At 36.4% G+C, this 18609-nt stretch overlaps 1 protein-coding gene across 2 annotated transcripts in view; it reads right to left on the reverse strand.

The window, feature by feature from the left end:
• Zfpm2 (zinc finger protein, FOG family member 2) overlaps window positions 1-18609 on the reverse strand; it is a 447501-nt gene that overhangs the window by 192651 nt on the left and 236241 nt on the right. For both annotated transcript variants that reach the window (XM_013012481.1, XM_013012482.1), the window contains exon 4: window positions 15266-15384. In XM_013012481.1, coding sequence (XP_012867935.1) covers window positions 15266-15384 — 119 coding nt within the window. The remainder of the gene's footprint in view (window positions 1-15265; window positions 15385-18609) is intronic.

Genomic DNA, 18609 nt, shown 5'->3' on the forward strand with positions numbered 1-18609 from the left:
TAATCCAGAACAAAAATAACACACTTATCCTCTTCCAAAAATCCCAATAAATAACAAAGGTATTCCAGGCTCCAAAACAGCTTAACTGAACCATATGTCAATCTAATGTCTTGCCAAAGTAAAATCAGCATTACAAAAGATAGCCAAAAAAATAGGAACGTACAGTGTGTCAAATGTACTGGACACTTGTGCAGCTCTAATGATGACAATAGCTAGAAAACTCATCTTCAGTAGACTAAAAGTGATTTCATACATACTCGAACAGGTTTCTTAAGGTTAGTTTGTATGTGTGTGTGTGTGTGTGTGTGTGTGTGTGTTGTGCATTTTTTTTGTCTTATTTTGGCTTACATTGACAAAACACAAATTATGGAGCCAATGACTTAAAACAACATCTTGAACCTTGGCCCCTCTGACAGACACAGAATTTGGCCATCAGAATATTCCATTAAAACAACCTCGAGAAGCAGCAGAAGGCTTGGCAATGAACCCTTAGGATCCCATTAAGGGTCTCTGCTGTATTCCACGGCTTGTCTAGTCCAAAACCAGCATACTCTACCCCCTCCGAGTCTCTCCAAAGCCATTCGGAATCCTCTTTTCCCTTATCAGGCTGATACAGACCTACATCATCCTCAGAGCCTTCGGACAGGGGCTACAACAATTGGGGGGAAGAGGGGTGATACAACTGCTCATTGTTTCCTCTCACAAAACCCTGCCACAGGGCGCAGATTAACACCAAAAAAACAGATGGCTGCAACCAAGGAGAAACATTTTTCAGAATGCCTCCACTTGATTAATGAAGTAATGGAACCGACCAATGTTCGACTTTCATCCTGCACTCTGTTCATCCCCTGCCGCCTTCCTCTTTTCTGGAGTACCAGCAGGTCGGGGGGGGGGGGGACATCTCTGCAAATGTCTGCTTCTTTTGGAGAGGTGTCATTTCCTCAAAGATGTGGAGGAATACTACAAGACTATAACTTGCTAGATCTCCTATTCAGATGAAGGACAAATGTGCTTGATCCATTCCTGAACTTCTTTAATGAAGGCAAAGACTGCCTTTTTGTTTTGTTTTTTTCTTATAGAAACTTAATTCAGCACACTTTAGGGCTTTCCGGCTTATCTCTGATGCTGCCAGTGGGTTCCTTTATAATGTGTGAGCCTAAGAATAGTGACTTTCAGTGGAGCAATGGTAATACCACATCTGAGATTCAAGTAGGAATCAGAGGGCCCGTGGGTGCTTCCCTCCCCCCCCCACTGTGATTTTCCTGTTTCTACATGTAAAGTAATGAGGAACACAGTGTATTTGTCTGCCTTCTTATTAAAGGCTCAATTTTAAGCTTTGCTACTATTTATTTCTGTTTCTTCACACTTCGTGGCACCTCAGTGTCTGCATTATGACTGCCTTTTTCATTCCATTCTTTACCGAACTCTAAACTGTCATAAATGATGAAAGGAATGAGCTAACATTCTAAAACACAAACCTACTTCAAAATCACACAGGGTAAATTACTTTTCTTTTTTTTTCAGTTGTTGGAAATCTCCAATCACAGACCTCAGAAATGCTTTCTAAAAAATAACTTCCCTCAAAAAGAAAACACAATAAAGCCAAGATAATTCAAAAAGCATTTTGACTACTTCACTTTTCTCTCCCTTCTGGAAAATACATGTTATTTTTCACTGCTTCTGTGGAGCCTGCCTACTAAGATGATAAATGCTCAGATGACATGTTTTGTACTTCCGAGTTCTGGGATAGAACACTCATGCTAGTCAATCAATTAGCATGTGTGCCTATGCATATATAAAGGTGTGTGTGCACATGTGGATGGGAATGTATCCACAAGATGACAACCAAAAGTGCTTTTTAAGTATGTTCTGAGTCAGAAGTGAAAAGACTGTATTGCCCTGTATGGAGAATTAAAAGTATAGATAGTCTACTTTCTGTTCACAGACATAATGAAAAGTAATCTAGGTTTGTATGACAATCTGTGTATTTTTCAAAGTGACTAAATGCATATAATTTTATATAATTTTGCAACATCTCTATGATGTAGGTCTGGCATAATAACACCTATTTTATAAATGAAGAAACTGAGAGCATGTGTGATTATCCAAGATAGCAGACCCATTTTGAGTTATAACAGTTGGAACTAGAATCAGCCTATGCTGAATCCATCACAGGTTCTTTCCCATACTTTCTTCCCCACTTTTGATCTGCACAGTATATTAGGGTATGTTTCTCAAAATTACCAAGGAAGAAACTCTTAGCAAGCAAACCCTTCTTATTTCTGATTCTCATTTGATTTTTTTATGAATCATGCTTCTTGTATTTTAAGTCACATTGGTTTGAAAAAATCAGTATCTAAATTAAAAAAAAATCATTGGTCACTTTGAAGGTACAAAATCATATTTAAATTGCAGAAATAGCAGTAAAATATATCATTTTCACATGTATCTTTAACTTTCTCATCTTTGATTTTGGTTACAATCTTTGTAGCCCATGATCCTACTTCTAGAATTCAAATAAACCTGAATTTCTTTAGTGATTTTTCCTCTTATTTTTCTTGTTGTTTTGAGACACAGTCTCTCAATGTACCCCAAGCTAGCTTCAAACTTCTGTTCTGCTTGCCTCTGCTTCCTGAGTGCTGTGAATACGGGTGTGGGTCAGCATGCAATAGTATTTAATAAGTGCTGTTTTATTCTTCTCCTAGAACAATACAGAAACATATGCAAGCATGGCTAGCTCTGGACCAAATGCCCATTAACAGAGCTTTATAGGAATAGCTTGGACAGAGTCATAAACTGGCCTCTATCATGATAGTAAAGATAGTCCATGCAAATCGAGGGTTAGAGCTGAACTATAATACTTGGCTAATACCATCCTGATTACCTACTGATAATTAGATTAAAAGCTGAGTCTAACACAGTAGGAGAGTTGGACAGTATTATCTTAAGTAGTTTTGATATTTCAGAGCAAATTGAAGGGGTACAAAAATGGTATGTATGTCTATGTGTTCACCTATCATATCTAAGGCCCAGAATGTATTAATTGTCATGCTGAGCTGAGAATGCTGCTAACTCCTCATAACGCTGGGATGATACTTATCATAGCTATGCAGATAACAGGTGAGTGAACAATGAGAAACTCTTTAGAAATATTTGTAAAAGGGAAATTCCTCCCCAAAAGTGAAGTAGTAAGACTTGAAAAGGCATGCTACTTCTATCAGAAAATGACAGGAAGCTGTTTTGATCAAGTTTTCAAACAATTTCTTACAATGTTGTCTCATTTTTTTTACCTTCTCCCTCCAGCAAAAAAAAAAAAAAAAAAATTCTGAGCTTTACATCCTGTGAGTTGTGGGATACAAACAGCAGAGTAAAATGTTTCAAAACACTTTCTCCCCCAGGTACTACCTGTCCCTCCCTTCCCAGACCTCATAAGGACTGCTGTTGGCAAACAGAGAGTTGGGACAATCCTAATGACAACATCAACAAAAAAATTCTTACAGGGAACTAATACACAGTGACAGCACCCAACAGAGGCCAAGATCCTGCATTCCTCCTTCATGCCTACTCTCTAGAGGAGGTATGTACCTGTACTCTATAGACTCAACTTTAGATAGCCTCTCCGTAGAGCAACTCTGTTTATATAATGATACAAATTAATGTCTCTAAGATGTTAATTACCTCAACAGTACAGTATGGATACTCCTTTTAATAACTCTATGAAATAATCTTGAATAAAAATATAAAGAGAACGAGTCATCTTAAGTGAAAAAGATAACTTCTTGTTTATTCAAACTTGGCCTAAATTACAGGTAAAATATGTCTAGCCATGCATCATAAGCCAAAAGCTTTAAATTTCACATACAGGATAGTTAAGTTAGACCCATAGATAAAACCTTCCCTGCACGGCAAGGAATTTTTTTCTCTGGGTCTTTATTGTGTAAATCTAAGTTGGAACATACAGAACTTGGAAAAAAAAAACAAACAGGAGAAAACGTAAGTCAAAAGAAGGAGGAGATGATCAGACAGATTAGTTACATCTAGGAAAGGCACAATTTATATTTTTAGTTCAACATCCTTGTCCCAGATGACAATATAATTCTATCCACTGTCAACATCACAACTCTGCCTTCATTGTTATATAATTGTCCCTTCCAATCACTATGCAGATGGCCTCCCTGACTGATTTGTTTCTACAGATCTGAATTATGAAAGAATTCTTTGATGCTCAGTTCCTCCTTTCAGATATATATTCTACAAGATGTTTTTGATTTCTCAGGCATCCATACTCTATCCTCTCCCTGAACAACATCTCCCTCCACAAAAAGCAACAACCAAAAGCTTACTTTAATTCTGGAAACCAGACATATGCATCGTTTTCCAAGGCTCTGATGCATTAAATGTCTTGCCTTCATGTCTTCGCTGAGCAGCTTGCCTGTCCACTCCGTTTCCATTAATTCTCCACATAGCAGATAGAATACTGGAGAAGCCAGGATCTTGCCCTCCCTAAGGGACACATCTACAACCTCCATCAATAATGTATTTCACCAACATCTCCCAAGAGGAACAGGGTACAATTAAAAAGGTTATAAGTCCTTGCACTACTAGAACCTAAGGGCATCTGTGAATGAAACTGGCTTAAGCCCAATTAGAGGAATCAGTACATTTGTCTTCTTTTGGAACAACCCTGCTCTTACGGTTCCCATCAATTCAGTATAAATCTGACTGATCTTATCCAAGAAGTTAATAGAAAATTGCTCACAGTGGGAGACTGCCACCTCAGTTTCCAAGCGGAGACAGATGGAATTTCCCAGATGGTTTGTCACTGGAAAGTGCGATGCTGGATGAGACTTCGTGGGAAGCATGGTAGAGCAGAACACCTTCTTGGCCTCCACCCATGTCATCGCAAGGGATCTAAGACTGATCGTTGCGAACAAATCCTAATTGCTTCAGTAGTTCAACATCTTCTCCTCCCCAAATGGCTCGAAGAGTCGCAAGACTCACGTCAAAATTAGTCAACATTTATCAAGAAATGATCACAAATATTAAAGATATAGTAGTTACACTTCCCTACGAACTGTTTCAATCAAATGAAATTAAAAAGAATAAACATATATAAAAACATAAAACATACTCATGAGGGTGTTTACTGTGGCAAGTGTCCTGCTAAGTGGAGTAGATGGAGCAATGGACACGAAAGGATGCTGAGTAAGGAGAGCTGTGCATCTGTCTTTGCTGTTGGGGAAAAAATGAAAAGAAGGAATTACTTTACTCAGGTAGTGACTACTCATCGAGCTCCTACTGTACACTAGACTTCTTCTAGGCAGGAAGGATTTAAAGACAAAAGACAGATATGTATGTACTCTGCAGGGGAGATAGGCAAGTAAATAAGAGCTCACAATTATGTGATTAGTACCATTCTCTTAGGAAACAGAGGAAGGAGGCAATTCTTGGGGGGTTATCCTTTCCAGACTGCAGGCTTCAGGGAAGGTCTACTTTGGAGGTGAACTTGAGATGACTTTATAAGCAAGGAATGGAGTAATTATGATGAAGCGGCGCAGAAGATAGAAACATTAGGGTTTCCAGGATGATGAACATGTAGGACAGTCAAAGCATGGGGATGGGAGCAGAAAATATACTCGGAGCATTTTAGATACTTTAGTCTGATGAAATTTAGTAGTAATATTTATGGTATTCTGTGGTTGGGGTAAAGAATAAGAAACAAGGGCAGAAAGGAGAATTAAGTGAATTTTGTGATGATCAAGGTGAGACGTGAAGGCAGTCTCAGTAAAGCTGTGTATTAGGAGCAAGAAGGCAGCAGAGATTCAGAAAGCAGGATTTATGCTAATTACATTTCCTAATGTGAGAAGAAAAACCATGAAAGATGTTCGAACAGAAGCAAACAACAGGATGATAGTTCCAGGCAAAAAGAAGAGAGGAGAGGATATGTCCAATTCTACATGTGAACAAGCATTTGAGATGTGAGAAGAAAGGAACAAATATAGGGGGGGGAGGGAGGATGGGAAACAACTGATTGAATGAACTCTCTTCAAAGCCAGAATGGGGAAGGGCAACCCCAAGACTGAAGTTGGAAGTCAAGGAGAATAACAATGATTTTCCTACTCTATGTAGAGTCAAGAATAAACTCCCTGTGCTGGGTACTGCTGGCTCATGCCTATAATCCTGTAGGATGAGATCTGGGGACCACAGTTCAAAGCCAGCCCGGGCAGGAAAGTCCATGAGACTCATCTTCAATTAACCACCAGAAAACCAGAAGTGGTGCTGTTGCTCAAGTGGTAGAGTACTAGCCTTGAGCTTAAGAGCTGAGGGGCAGTGCTCAGGCCCAGAGTTTAAGCCCCACGGCTGACAAAAAAAGAAAGAAAGAAAGAAAGAAAGAAAGAAAGAAAGAAAGAAAGAAAGAAAGAAAGAAAGAAAGAAAGGAAGGAAAAAAATGAATAAACTCCCTGTGACTTTTAAGTTGGGGGACAGAAGTTTGGAAAGGTTTGGAAAAATAGTTGAAATTAGCTATATTAAAGAAAGGATAAAAAAAAAAAAAAACCCAAGCATGGGAGGGATCTCGATGCCAGACTTCAAACTCTACTATAGAGCCATAATAACAAAGACAGCATGGTACTGGCACAAAATCAGACCCAAAGACCAATGGAATAGAATAGAAGATCCAGAAATAAATCCACAGGCCTACAGTCATCTGATAATTGACAAAGGAGCCAAAGACATACAGTGGAAGAAGCACAGCCTTTTCAACCACTGGTGCTAGGAAAACTGGGCGGCCACATGCAGAAGACTAAAAGTGGACCCCACGGGGCTGGGAAGGTGGCTCAGTGGTAGAGCGCTTGCCTTGCATGCCTGAGGCCCTGGGTTTGATTCCTCAGCACCACATAAGCAAAAAAAAGAAAAAAAGAAAAAAGCCAAAAGTGGCGCTGTGGCTCAAGTAGTAGAGTGCTAGCCTTGAGCTGAAGAGCTGAGGGACAGTGCCCAGGCCCAGAGTTCAGGCCCCACGACCGGACCCCCCCCAAAAAAAAACAAAAAAAAATTTAAAAAAAGTGGACCCCAGCCTATCACCATACACCAACATCCCACAAAATGGATTTAAGACCTTAACATCAAACCTGAATCTCTGAAACTATTGCAGGACAGAGTAGGAGAGACACTTGAACTTAGGCACAGGCAGGAACTTCCTGAACAGAGTCCCAGGGTCACAACAACTTGGAAAGAGACTTGACAAATGGGACTACCTTAAAATAAAAAGTTTCTGCACAGCTAAAGCTATAGCAACCAAGCTAGAAAGACAACCCACTAACTGGGAAAAAAATATTTACCAGCAATATATCAGACAAAGGGTTAATATCCAGTATATACAGGGAACTCAAGAAACTAATCCCTCCCAAACCTAACAAACCAATTACTAAATGGGCAAGGAAACTAGAGAGACTTCTCAGAAGACCTGATAAAAATGGCAAAGGAACACATGAGGAAATGTGTTGGTTGTGAAGGAAATGCAAATAAAGACAACCCTGCGATACCACCTTACCCCAGTCAGAATGTCCCACATCCTCAAGTCAGCCAACGACAAATGCTGGAAGGGGTGCGGAGAAAGAGGAACCCTATTACACTGCTGGTGGGAATGTACACTTATACAACCACTTTGGAAAGCAGTCTGGAGGGTTCTCAGAAAGCTAAATATTGATTTCCCTTATGACCCAGTCATATCACTCCTAGGCATCTATCCTGAAAAACAGGAACCAGGATACAAGGACACGTGCACCTCCATGTTTATTGCAGCACTGTTCACAATAGCCAGGATATGGAAACACCCCAGATATCCCACCACAGATGAGTGGATCCAAAAATTGTGGTATCTATACACAATGGAATATTATGCAGGCATTAGAAAGGACAAAATAATGGTATTTGCAGGGAAATGGATGGAGCTAGAAGAAATCATGTTGAACGAGGTAAGCCAAGAGCAAAGAGACAAACGGCAACTGGTCTCCCTGATAAGTGGATGTTAAATCCAAAACGGATATGACAACATTAACAAGACTTAAGAAACAAAGGACTTCCACTTATCTGGTCGAATCGCTACTAAATAACCCCACACTGATGATCACATATATGGTATATATGTGCATACTGGAGGGAAACTAGGAGGACAACACAGAACTAGAGGGAATCAGGGAAAAACATACAACATCAGGACCCATCAGCTGCACTGGACATTGATCAAAATGAACTAAGCAACTCAATGGCAGTGATGGGAGGGAAGGAACGAGTGGGAAAGAGGGAACAGCTGATGCCATGCAAAGCAAAAGAAATGTACATATCACCCAATGTGGAAGAAATAGCTGTATTGCAAAGCTCATAGAACTCATAAATGTTATATACCATGATAGACAATTTGCTCCATAAAAGTTAAAATGTGTTTGTGACTTTAAGCATCTCTATCCCACAATACTGTGAAATTTGGGAAATTATGTAACCACTTAAGCACAATAAAAATTTTTGAAAAATAAACCCCCAAGGATAGAGGTTTTTTAAAATTTAAATGTCATTTGCAAATTAGTCATTGAAGCTTTTTGAGTGGATAATCACCCTGAACCACTAGGGACACAGGGAGTAGAGAAGAAAAACCAGAAGTGTTTTGGGAACCAGGCATAGTTAAATTAAAAACTAAACCAAGACTCAGAAAGATATGAGAAATAGGAAAGCATGATAGTGTTGTGCTCAGATTACAATGCACATTAAGAAGGAAGATATCATTCCCAAGGTCAACATCAGTGAACAGAATACAAGACCTAACAAGGAGTCATGCCTTAACAAAAGTATAAATTCCATCACTGACGAGGTAGAGGTAATGGGACATGGGTGAGGTTAGGGAGAATGTTCCTAATCAGTGAATTCCATTGGATTAGGTTTTACTTTAGAGCATTTATTGAATACCTATTGTATGTCAGTGGTGGAGACTCATAATTTAATAAAGTAAATTCAACAAATCTATGCTTGAATCTCAGCAATAATTTGGATATTTGCTAGTAACCTCACTTCAGTTTTCAATCTTAGAAGCTGTCTTTGTATGGCTTTACATGAAACTTACTGGAGCGATTCAAGTACAAGTCGTTTTTTGGGGAAGTGCTCTGAATGAGGTTCAGCAGAAGAGTATAGGACTGAGCAGGAAAGGAAAAGAAGCCTATAAAATGAGCATTAAGCCTGTTGGAGGTTAATTCCACTGGCAAACTCCAGTAGACAGTATAGAACACTTGTTGTGTTCTAAGTGATGAGGGAGGGGTGTTAGCCACAAATCTTCTCCTCATCACTGGTTATGTATAACTGCTGGGAATAGGAAAGGTCCAGCATGTCAGGTGTGCCTGGCTTGCTTTGAGTTTGCTTCTGAGGCTGGAAAATTTCCTCAGGTAGAAAAACCACAGATGTTTCCACTAAACAGCCTTTGACTGTGGAAGTGAGTGCCACAGACATGTGCAGAGGTATGTTGGCTACAGTGTAATGTACAGCATGAAACCTGACAATTCTACCGATGAGCAGGATCAAAGATGAATGCTGGAAAAGGTGGAAGGGGAGAAATGGAGATGTCTAATAATAATAATTATAATGATGAGGATCAAGAACTTCTAATTTTTTCCTCAACTGCTGCATTGCTATGAAGATAATGTCTTTGAAAGATGGAAGTTAGTTATATGCATTAGTTTGCTCTAAATCTTAATTTAAGACATGCATCATTTCACTAGTAGGTCAATAAATGCCCTCGAGGAACTTTATATGTATATTTTTCTCTGGCTGAATTAATGTCACAAATGCCCTGTAGGATAAGAAAGCAAAGTTCTATACTGATTGAACAAAATGAAATGAAAATTTTCTTCCAATTTTCATTTTGTGTTGAATTAACCATGTCATAGTGAGATTACTATTATGAGGTAAGTTATGTGGGACTTAATATTTATGTTCACTTTAATTAAGTATGCATGTCACATGCTCCTAGCAGTTGGTTGAATCCACTAAGACAAGTTAGCTACTGACAGGTGATACATTCAAATACAAGAGAAGGTGAATGGTACTTAAAATCTAGACATCCAACCTTCTAAACAGTCACTGTTCTTTAATAATTATTAGGAATTATCCTGTGCTAGCAAGACAAGTGTTAGTTTATCACAAACGTCTTTGTCCTTTGGGAGAATATGAGTAAACCTTCAAAAGCATAATATGTACATATAGAAACTACATCTCCAAGGCAGAAATTGAATAGAACTTGATTTTAAAAGTTGCTTTGTCAGCATTATTGATGTTCCTAACTAATGAAATCAGAAGACATTGAAAACACCAAGGTTGTTCTTCCATGTTTGCACTTATTCTATATTATTCCTCAACACTGAAACACAATTTTAGAAAACATTCTAAGCAGGCACTGGTGGTACACACATGCAATCTAGCTACTCAGGAATCTGAGATCTGAGGATTGTGATTCAAAGCAGGCCCAGGATGGAAAATCTATGAATTATCTCCAATTAACCACCTGAAAATCAAAAGTGGCACTGTGGCTAAAGTGGTAGAGTGCTAGCCTTGAGAAAAAGAACTCAGAAACAGTGCCCAGGCCCTGAATTCAATTCCCATGACCAACAAAAAAAAAAGAAAGGAAGGAAGGGAGAAAGGAAGGAAGGAAAAAGAGGAAAGAAAGGGAAGGAAGGATGGAAGGAAGCAAAGAAGGAAGGAAGGAAAGAAGGAAGCAAAGAAGGAAGGAAGGAAGGAAGGAAGGAAGGAAGGAAAAAAGAAGGAAGGAAAGAGAAAAGAGAAAAAAAGAGAAAGAAGGAAAAGGAGAAAAAGTCTAGGTTTATTACAGGCAAGAAATTCTTTCAGAGTCATAAAGTCACAATTCAAAAGTGGAAACTTACAGGTTACCAGTTACGATGAGGCTTGTGATAGCCAGAGAAGTTGTGTTTGAACAAAGTCACCATGCATGTAAGTAAATGCTTGTCATCCTAGCTACTTGGGAGCTGCAGATCTTCCTGGAGAGCATGGTTCAAGATCAGTCACAGAAAATAGTTTAGAAGTTCCCATCTCAACCAATAACTGGCAATCATCTGTCACCTCAACCATGGCAGGAAGCATAAGTAATAATTGTCTTTATCTGGGAAGGCCTTGAAGAAAATGGACAACCTATTTCAAAAAGAACCACACCAAAATGAACCTGGGGCATGGATCAAATTGTATAGCCTGCTTAGCAAGTGTAAAGCCCCAAGTTCAAAATACTGTCAAATAACAATATTAGGACTGATGACCAATAAATTTTAAAAAATGAACTTTGGCAGAACAATATATAGGACTCATCCAATAAGTTGGAGGCCTGAAGAGAACACACAGATTGACTTCTCCACGCAACCAGAAATTACAACAGTCTTTGGACTCCACTTGTCCCAGATTGGGTGCCAGCTTACCAGCCCGCACTGCAGATATTGAACTCCCTGAACTCCATGAACTCCATGAATTCATTCCTTATAATAAATCTCATTCTATCATTTTACACAACCTGTTAGTACTGTTTCTCTGAAAAGGTTTAATTCCTTAACAGAGAAAAAAATGTAAATATATAAATCCTTACACACTAACGAAGTTTTTGTTTGGGGAAGTATTTTGAGCTTTTAACTTGTGAAATTTTAATGGATCCTTTTTAAGAGTTGAATAGAAATAATTTTTGTTGATACATTATCTCATTTAGTTTATGTAAAATCTCTATAAAATAAGTACTGTTAATTCTATATTCTATATAACATTTCAGGGATTGTAATATGGGTTCTAGAGACAACATCAAATTTGAGTTAATTATTTAAGTTCCTGAAGTATAGTACCTAGTTATTCCTGTATAATACTTTGTTAAAATATAATGATGTATAAGAACCAAATATCATATAAATACATAAAGGTTTTTGCCCTGTACCTGTCCCAATAAATATATTTACTCTGTGACTGCTGCTGTTATCAAAATTTTAAAACATTGAGTATCTACCAAGATAAGAAAGCATGAAAGAGAGCTTTTTTTTTTGTTCAGGGTATTATATGATTACAAGAATAAGTTGGTGTCAGGTCAGTTTGTGTGGTGTTTCACTACAGCCTATGCATCTTGGAATATTGTCTATATATCCAAATGCCTGGTATGCAAGGGCTTTCTGCAGAAGGTGGCATATTGCAAATGCACTTCAAGATGGGGACTTGAAAGATATAAAAAGGATTTGACATCTGGCATGGTGACTCAATTAATTACTGTGTTGGATTAATTAGTGTGCTGAATCTCCTGAGCCAACACTGTGAATATGAGCACAGTAACATTACATCCATCGGAGAACAAGCAATTTAAAAGAGTACGTTAATCCAAATGAGAGTCAAAGTGAAGTAAGGAAGGGTTAGTTAGTAAACTATATATTCTTTTATAAAGGAAATTTATCTTCACAATATAAAATTCATATTAAAGTACTGTCCAACTTCTAAGAAGGCAATAAAATCTTAAAATCATAGATGTCTTTTCTTACTCAAGTAGTGTAAGTACAAACCCTTTGCCCCAAGATTAAAAAACAACAACTATAATAATTGAACATTTTCTCTTTGAGGTTTTTATCAATTTAGATTCATGTAAAGACACCTTATCAATTTTATGATGATCAAATCATGTTAAAGATATTGTAATCCAGAGCCTTTCTCTTCCCATACACAAAATATAAATTAAAATAACATCAAAATTACAGGGTTTTCTAGAGTGGCAACTGAGTTAATCATCAACACACTGTCTGGAAATAAATATTCAGATATGTACTCTATTAATCAACCAACATACACTAACATTCATGATGGTATTACTACTGTTAATAGTATTTAAGAACATAAAAGCAGAAATAAATTCTGGAAGAGAAAGTGGTTTCAAAAAATATTTGAAGTATATTTTAGTGAGGCAATTGAATTTTGTAATTTAAGAATCAATCTTTTAAGTAAATAATAGAATTAGATACATAAACTCTAAGATAAAAAATGAAAGCAGAATTGAGATTATTTTTATAATTATAACACAACCCTAAATTCTGAAACCATAGACTATTCATGTGATTTAAATAGTATCAGAAATTGTAAAATAATTCATATATTTGCACTGAAATTAAATAGCTATAATAGACAGAATTTACAGGAATATTAACTAAAGCAGCAAAGCTATGTTGTCTAGGAAGTGATTTTAATGAAAACTTTATCTTTACAAAACATTTTTAAACTGTGTATCACAAATATGCATGTGATTAAAATGTTAAAAAACTACCACAATGAAGTTACACAAATAAATGATACAAAGATTAATCAAAACATATATGTAATACAAATATCCTCTTGATATACTAGCAAGAAAATGTTCACCATGTCTTGAATTAACTATATGTGCCATTTCGAAGGCAGTAAACAATTGGAGGAATATCAGAGAAAAGAAGGTGCTGATGTTGGTATGCAATGATAAATAAGGTAATAAATATCTTAATTTTAAGCTTAACTAATCTTTTCAGGAGTTCTAGAGAACAGAAACAACCATATAAAGTGGATTCAGATACCACTTAACTCCATCTTCGATGTTTGGGTAATCTTAGTTTTTTAACCATTAAGGAACAAATTACTCTCTGAAAGCCCTCAGTAAAAAAAGTCTGTTAATACAACTTGACAAACTAAGGCAAGTGTTGTTTATAGAGTTTACCTAAACCTCTCTTTCAAAGAAGTTGCCTACATTATTAAATATGTAGTCTGGACAATAATGTAAGGTCAACTTGCTTGGTTCTTAAATACATATTAAATCTCTTATCATTTTATGGATCAATACATGGATTTAGGAAATAAGAAACAGATCTAGAACCTCACAAGCAAGTGCTATGACATAAATATTTCTTCTTTATTCCAAACATTACTTTCAGTTATGTCAGTAATCTGTCATAGTGACACAGTGCTTGAGTACACACAGATCTACCCATATCTTTCATAAAATAATTTAAAGAAGGAATTACTTCCATGCTATAAATTGAAAAAAGAGAATGACACGCTGGAGAATCTGATACACTCATCTACCCCTCTGAGTTTTCATATTCCCATCATGTTCCCATAGACTACGTCATTCAACAATCATGAGTTCTTCCCATAAGAACACTATTCAAAGAAAAGGTTGTTCATCAGAACAAATAGGTACACATTAATTTCTGGCTCTTCTAAGGACTGTGAAACATTTTTCTGCTTAAGGTGTATTACTTGTATTATCATTTAAGATGATAGATGTTTTCTACCTATTATTTTTACTTTATGCATTTGACAGGTAGAGGGTTGCTCATAAGAAATTTCTACTTCTTAATCTCTCAAATGTGGGAATGTTACACTACGTGGCAAAAAGAATTAAGAAGGATAGTCATTCAAATAGAGGAGTCAGCCTGTATTTCCTAGGTGAACCCAATATAACCATACGTGTTCTTAAGAATGGCAGAGTTGGAATATGGAGGAGGGGATTGAACTAGTCATTGCTGACATTGAAATGGAAAGGGACCCTGACCCTAGGGATGAGGGTAGCCTTGAGAAGCCAGAATGAATTCTTCTAGAGACTCAGGAAATGAATACAGCCCAACCTCTTGGTATTGAATACAATACCAACTCTTTGGTATTGCCAATGAGATCTTTAAAACACCTAGTTAGTCAGTTATCCATATAATCTTACCAAGAAGTCAACTTTCTGGTCTCAGAACTTTTTACCAAAAAAAAAAAAAAAAACAACCAACAACTTTGTTTTATGGTAATTTTATTGCCAATCACTTTCCTTCCTCTTAGAGGTACAAACATTATTAGTAAGGAATAATAAAGTGTTTATTTCTTATTGTTCATGTAAACTGGTAATGTCTGACAATTAATTTATGTCATCTTAAAACTAAAGGTAATTGTACATATTATTAAATGTGAATAGTCTTAGTCTGGCAAAGCAGATAAAGAAATAAGCTTATAAATTACTTTTCTAGACGACCATTTAATATGAGTAAGCTGTTTCCTTCTAAAGTCTGTGTATATTACTGTCAGGCCACTTGGAAAATATCCAAGTTTTGCAGTCCATGAAAGCAGCAAAAAAAAAAAAAACCCATAAACCCAAAACCCAAACTTACTTTTAAGGATTTCACTGAGACGCAAGCAATTTCTAGACTATGGCAAAATATTCAGAGCCAAATATTTTAGAAAGCCTACATACCAAGGAATTATTATTCAAGTCCATCTTCCCAGCAAATGGCCCCCAAGTTGTTCCCACTGGAAGTTGCTGCCGACTCTGAATCTTTCGTTCCCCATCTTTCTGAAATACTTCCAGCTCTCCTGCAGACAATGAAAACATACGTGTTTAGAATTGTTTCATGCGTTCCTTAATAGTCACCTCTTCAGTTTTTGCTTTACATGCACAATATTCCAAGCATTCATGTAAAGAGAATCATGCTTTGCCTAAAAACATCAGACTTTGTTATCCTGAGTTGAAAATAAAACTTGTCTTCATAATATTATACAAATTTAACCCAATTCCTTTCCTGAACCACTTCATACACATTATCTGTGGAAGTCAATTGTTGAAGAACTGAGCATAGTAATAATACTTTCTCACAAAGCACTGATCCAATCCCAAAACACATAGACGACAAACTTTAGGACAATATTTTCAGCTTAAATTTCTTTTTTTTTAATTGTGAAAATACTGTATACAGGGGTTACAATTACATGGGCAAGATAATGAGTACATTTCTTATAAAGCAGTGTTGCCTCCTCCTTTGTTTCCCCTTCCCATCCTTTCCCACCTCCAACCCCCTCTCCAGCCAAAGTTGTACAGTTTGTTTTTCGACATAACGAGTTGTATATCTCATTGTTGCAAGGGGTCCACCTGTATCCCTATTTAAACGATTTGTTTTTCCCTTCCCCTCCACAAATTATACCAACATCAAATACAGTTCTTTCAAGAATGACAGGACATACCAAACCAAAGAGTATAATTAAGACGACTGAGAATATCAGGTGTTGGTGAAAAATAACTGATTGGATATGAGAATTGACCTAGTATGTTTAGACTCGAAAACCCTGGCATCAGTGAAAAATCCTTTAACTAAATCTGATGCTTACATTCTTGCTTTTCAAAAGAATATTTGAGACTGACAGAGAACAGTATCTGGAGAGGTTTTTTTTTAAGTACTTGAACATCTTCTGAAGTAATTTAGTAGACAGAAAAAGTGAATACACAGTAAATAGTGATGTTTATTGTCTCAACTACAAATTAATTTATATTAATATTTTTCCATTGCATATTTTGGGCTCTGTTACTCAATGGGATTAGACAAATCCATAAAGAATAGAAAATTCAGGTCTGTCTTCCTCCTAGAACAGAGTAATATTTCGAGTCATTAATGGGAAAAAGGAAATAAAGTCAATATACATAATTGCATGTAGGAATTCATTAAATGCTTTAAGAAATATGTAACTCTATTGGTATAAATATAAATCAATAGATAAAGGTTAAGAAACCCAAAATTGACTTTGTTTTAAATAAACAAAAATTATCTCAATTAGGAACTAGCAGTCTACTTTAAATAAGTAAATTGATGATATTTATGCCCTGAAACTATTGCTGGATTGCCATTAAAATTGTCTGTATTTTAAAATATTATTTCAATCATACAGCTTACTATTTTATAATGGTATTTCTTTTCAGCTTACCAAGCTGCAGACTTAAGAATGAGAAGGAACTGAATAAAAAATATAATTAAAAAAATCATACAGAATATAAAGTAGAGGCAAGTTTGAAATAGAATATATTAACAATTAAATTATCTATATGATAAGTAGGTCATGATGGGTAACATGAAATTTGTTACTCAAGCTACATTTCAAGCCAATAGGTATTTTCCAATATTCAACTGATAATTTAAAATGCATTGCCATCCACCTGAATTCAATTGTATCTGTTCTTTCTTTATATTTGCATTACTCTTTTAGTAACTACAGTATCAGATATTACTTTTTTATTATTGTTTATTTATTACTGTTTTTATTATTGCTTATCCTAAAAGTCAAAACCACAGAATATAAACCACAATCAATTCAGAACTAAAAAATTTGAAGCTTAAGTATTATCTTCGTATTCCTCCACCCCTGGAATACTGTATGAAAAAAGACAGAATTCATTAAGTTAAGAGAGACATAAAGCCTACAACTGCTTCCATTCTGGTTTATGAGTAGCTGTAGATGACCAGCAGATAAAAAAAATTATCTAGGCTTCTAAAGGATAGTTGTATCTCTTACCTAACTATTATTTAAACACTTCCTTTTCAACATAAAGATGATGTCCACATAATTGCTTTGTTTTACAAAGTTATGTCACATTTAGTGATAGAGGAATCATGATGATCTTAGAAACTTGTTTTAAAAGGTAATTCATCCTTTCTTTCTGCCAATAACATACTTCATTTGTAAAGGGTTCAGACTCAGTCAGTGACTTCTTATCTCTACTTGTGGATTTACAAGCAGATCTGTCTTTTAAAGGATTAAGTACTACAAACTTCAGGCAGATCCTAAAGTGATATCCAGATATCCCCAGAGTTTAGATGTCATTGACTATGCATTAACATTTTAAACAGACCAAAAATACTTTGTAAGTCCTTAAAGATAGTCATAACATGGAGTTCAGTAACTGTCCACACTAGTGACTCTATCTTTTCAACCCTAGTAGATAAGAAGGTAAACACCAGTCTCTTTTCTTCTTTGCAAGAAGCTATTTAGAGCTTTGGGAAATATTTTCTGTGACTAGAGTAGTTAAAAATCATCTATTCATTTCATTTAATCAGAACTTTGTTTATAGAGAAGCACAAGCATAGTGCAAATCATTAGCATGCATATTGTAAGTCTAAGTTCAGAACAGCAACAGAGACAGGATACTATATAAAGGGAACTTAAATTTAAGTTATGTGCTTAATACTATGAACTTAATTGTCTTCAAAGGTGAGTGTATAAAACAGAGGAAGCATCATCACACTAAAAGTGTTTTTAGTTCCAAGGCATCCAAAACACATACATATTTTTTGTAGGTTTGATCTGTCATTTTTAAAATAAGGATTAGTACTTTTACTAGTAAGATATCTTTCCAACTTAATGACCTTTGTTGATACATAATTCTAAAGATTATACTTTATAAGAAGTAGAAAGTTGGGCTGAAAATGTGGCTTCATGGTAAAGTGCTTGCTTAGCTTGCATGAAGGCCTGGGTTCAATTCCTCAGTACCATATTCATAGAAAAAGCCAGAAGTGGTGCTGTGGCTCAAATGGTAGAGTACTAGCCTGTGCAAAAGAAGCTCAGGCACAGTGCCCAGGTCCTGGGTTTAAGCCCCATGACTGGCAGAAAGAAAAGAAAAGAAAAGAAAAGAAAAAAAGAAAAGAAAAGAAGGAAGGAAGGAAGGAAGGAGGGAAGGAAGGAAGGAAGGGAGAGAAAGAAAGAGAGAGAGAAAGAGAGAGAGGGAGGGAGGGAAGGAGGGAAGGAGGGAAGGGAAGGAAGGGAAGGAAGGAAGGA

The sequence above is a fragment of the Dipodomys ordii genome, unplaced genomic scaffold (genome assembly GCF_000151885.1).
Source record: "Dipodomys ordii isolate 6190 unplaced genomic scaffold, Dord_2.0 Scaffold17, whole genome shotgun sequence".
Classification (NCBI taxonomy): domain Eukaryota; kingdom Metazoa; phylum Chordata; class Mammalia; order Rodentia; family Heteromyidae; genus Dipodomys; species Dipodomys ordii.